The following is a 2961-nucleotide window of genomic DNA, read 5'->3' as shown; positions in this document are numbered from 1 at the left end:
CTACTTTTGTTAATGCACATTACCCATGCATGCACCAAACTATATATATATATTCTAAATTAAGATTTACTAATTCGTTCATTAATTTCAATAAATAATTATTTTGTGTTTGGTTTGTTAATTACTACTTTAATGAACCGACCTCAAGTTATTTTATTATAAAGTAAAAATTGTCTGCAAGTAGAATGCATTTTTCCCAATCGAAAATGCAAATTATTTTATTATATAAAATGAAAAGGAAGTAAAAATAAACAATAAAAGAATCATGTCAGGGATGACCATTTCCACATGCCATCCCACATGTCATGTGCCCCACAATCGATTAACGTACCAATTAAAAACTCTGCAAAAATTTAGTCCCACATGGCCAAACCTTATACCCAACGCCCACGTGGACCCCTTACACTTGGGAAGCTCTCCTCCTTTCCTTCAAACCAACGTCCCGGATTGCCGTCCCACAACCCGCCAGAACAAATCTTGACCGTCCCACTGAATCCCCAGTCTTCCTTATGGGCGGTTGAGCTTGTCCCACCCTTGTCCCCTCTTGCCGCGGCAACATGCCTAAAAGCTGCTGCTATTGCAACCGACAGCTTCGGTTGCCTTTGTCCATAATTCATGCATTTGTGAGAATAACAAAGCCCTTCACATCTCTCTTTAATGCCTTGTTTATCATATATATATATCCTATAAAATACAACCTTGCATTCCAACCATTTTCGCATTACACATTTCCTTCCAACAACTTGAGCAAACCCCAGAAGAAATTTCTTCAAACACTTGCCATTGCATCACTACTCTTGATCAAGAAGCTAGCAAGAAGAGACGCATCTTTTTAGTTGTAGATTATAAGGAAAAAAAAATGGAAAGCAATAAGGTGGTAGAAGAGAATGATCTCCATCTCAAGGCAACCGAGCTTAGATTGGGGTTGCCGGGAAGAGATGATAGCGAAGAAGAATCATTCTTTGGTGCTAGAAACAACAAGCGGCCGTTTCCCGATGCGAGGAATGAGTGTGGATCAAAGGATAGTTCTGATGCTCCGGCTAAGTAAGTTTGTCTGACTAATTTTTCCTGTAACATCATTTCAGTTGTATATTGATTTTCGATTGACTTATATATATATATGTTTGACATGACAGGGCAGCAATTGTGGGATGGCCACCAATCCGATCTTACCGGAAAAACAACCTGCAGCAGAAGATCAAGGCGGAGGATGAGGCTCATGAGGCTGCTGGAATTTACGTGAAAGTAAGCATGGATGGGGCTCCTTACCTAAGAAAGATTGACCTAAAGACTTACAAGGGCTACCCAGAACTACTCAAGGCTTTGGAGAACTTGTTTAAATTCACCATTGGTAAGAACTAATATTACTTCGATGGAATAAAAAAAAAAAAAAAAGAAGAAGAAGAAAACAAAAAAAAAAAAAAGATAAATTTTTTTATTTAACTAATAATTTAACAAAAATGACCTTGGTTTTACCTTTTCAGGTGAGTACTCAGAAAGGGAAGGCTACAAGGGTTCTGAATATGCACCAACTTATGAAGACAAAGATGGTGACTGGATGTTGGTTGGAGATGTTCCATGGGAGTAAGTTCTCTCTCTTTTCCTTTTTTCTCTTGTTAAGTGTTGATTAAATGATTAAATTTACTTTTTTCTATCAGCATAAGCTTTTGGACAACTGGTAATTTAACATGATATCAGAGTCAAAAGTTTTGGGATCGAACATTTTCTCAATCATTTACTTTTATTTTAATTAAATATTTCACATGTTGGGTTTCACTTATAAAAATGGAGTTTAAGCCCACACGTGAGGGGGAGTGTTAAGTGTTGATTAAATGATTAAATTTACCTCTTCTTATCAGTTTAAGCTTTTGGAACAACTTGTTAACATCTCTCTCAAAATGCTTACAAAGTTGCCTACTCTTAATTTCTACAGTATGTTCATGTCATCCTGCAAAAGGCTGAGAATCATGAGAGGATCAGAAGCAAGAGGTTTGGGATCATGTGGAGTATGAGAAACCCACAAGATCAGCAGGACAAGCAACGATTCTCTCTCTCATTAAGAGCAGAACTCTCAGCTTGGATTCTCGAAGATTTGAATTTGAATTTTCGTCTGGTCATGTTCTTGAGTCTTTGGCGCTCGACTGGGAAGCTGTAGACAGAAGAAATTAACAACATCTGGCAGCAACAACATCGATCTGTGCTCGTTTGTCCATCTACGATGCTATTCTGTCGAGCCAAAACTGCATGCAAGCAAAGACATATTTCTTTGAAAGAAGTTGTATACAAAGTGACATATTGTCTATTTAAGTTTGGTTTTGTATTGTTAAAGTGGATATATATAATCATATATATATAAACCTATATATTTAATATGTCTATACAAAGTGTTTGTGATCTATGGAACCTGCAAATTATGTGTGTTTATCAAGATTTTGTTCTTCTTTCTACGGTAAATTGTCTATAATTAGTTAAAATAGCATTTATGACCCTCAAAGCATTCAGCTTGTGATGGTAATTAAGGCTGTCGATTGAGAAATTGTTCGAACCTCTCATATTGAGGTGCAATAGTATTGCTTTGCTCATATGGACGATCCTTAAAACATGTTTTGTTGAGTGCGATTTCGAATATCATAAAAGACTTTGGTTTCTCTCACTGGACACCAATTGATTTTCAAACGAAATGGTTAAAAACCTGATCCAATAAATGGTATCAAAGCCAGGGTTATGGGTTCGAGCCGCAAGAGCCTCACGTTGAGTGAGGGATTGTTGAGGTACAATAGCACCACTCTGCTCACGTTGACGGCTCTTAAAACATGCATTGCGGGGTGCAATTTCAAATGCCATAAAAAGCTTTGACTTCTCTTATTTGACACTAATTTATTTTCAAATAAAATAGTCAAAGGCCTGATCTAACACCTCCTTCTGTCCCCAACCAAGAGAAGCATGTAGCCTTGGTAAAAT

At 37.1% G+C, this 2961-nt stretch overlaps 1 protein-coding gene across 1 annotated transcript; it reads left to right on the top strand.

Moving 5' to 3' along the window:
• Positions 1 to 733: 733 nt before the first annotated feature.
• On the top strand, positions 734 to 2325 carry LOC132164151 (auxin-induced protein 22D-like). Its single transcript, XM_059574583.2, has 4 exons — positions 734 to 1044; positions 1137 to 1351; positions 1485 to 1584; positions 1934 to 2325. Exons 1-4 carry the CDS (start codon positions 860 to 862, stop codon positions 2010 to 2012), a joined length of 579 nt encoding a protein of 192 aa, XP_059430566.1. The 5' UTR covers positions 734 to 859; the 3' UTR covers positions 2013 to 2325.
• The last annotated feature ends 636 nt before the right edge of the window (positions 2326 to 2961 follow it).

This window comes from Corylus avellana, chromosome 8, assembly GCF_965113065.1.
Source record: "Corylus avellana chromosome 8, dhCorAvel1.hap1.2, whole genome shotgun sequence".
Taxonomy (NCBI): domain Eukaryota; kingdom Viridiplantae; phylum Streptophyta; class Magnoliopsida; order Fagales; family Betulaceae; genus Corylus; species Corylus avellana.
Note: the sequence above shows the minus strand (reverse complement) of the source record. Positions and strands in the feature narration are given on the sequence as shown.

What these genes read in the sequence shown, in the direction of transcription:
- LOC132164151 (XM_059574583.2), top strand. Translation starts at nt 860, where the DNA reads ATGGAAAGCAATAAGGTGGTAGAAGAGAATGATCTCCATCTCAAGGCA. An exon ending in AGTTCTGATGCTCCGGCTAA is followed by an intron (nt 1,045 to 1,136) that starts GTAAGTTTGTCT and finishes TTGACATGACAG; the next exon opens with GGCAGCAATTGTGGGATGGC. An exon ending in CTTGTTTAAATTCACCATTG is followed by an intron (nt 1,352 to 1,484) that starts GTAAGAACTAAT and finishes TTACCTTTTCAG; the next exon opens with GTGAGTACTCAGAAAGGGAA.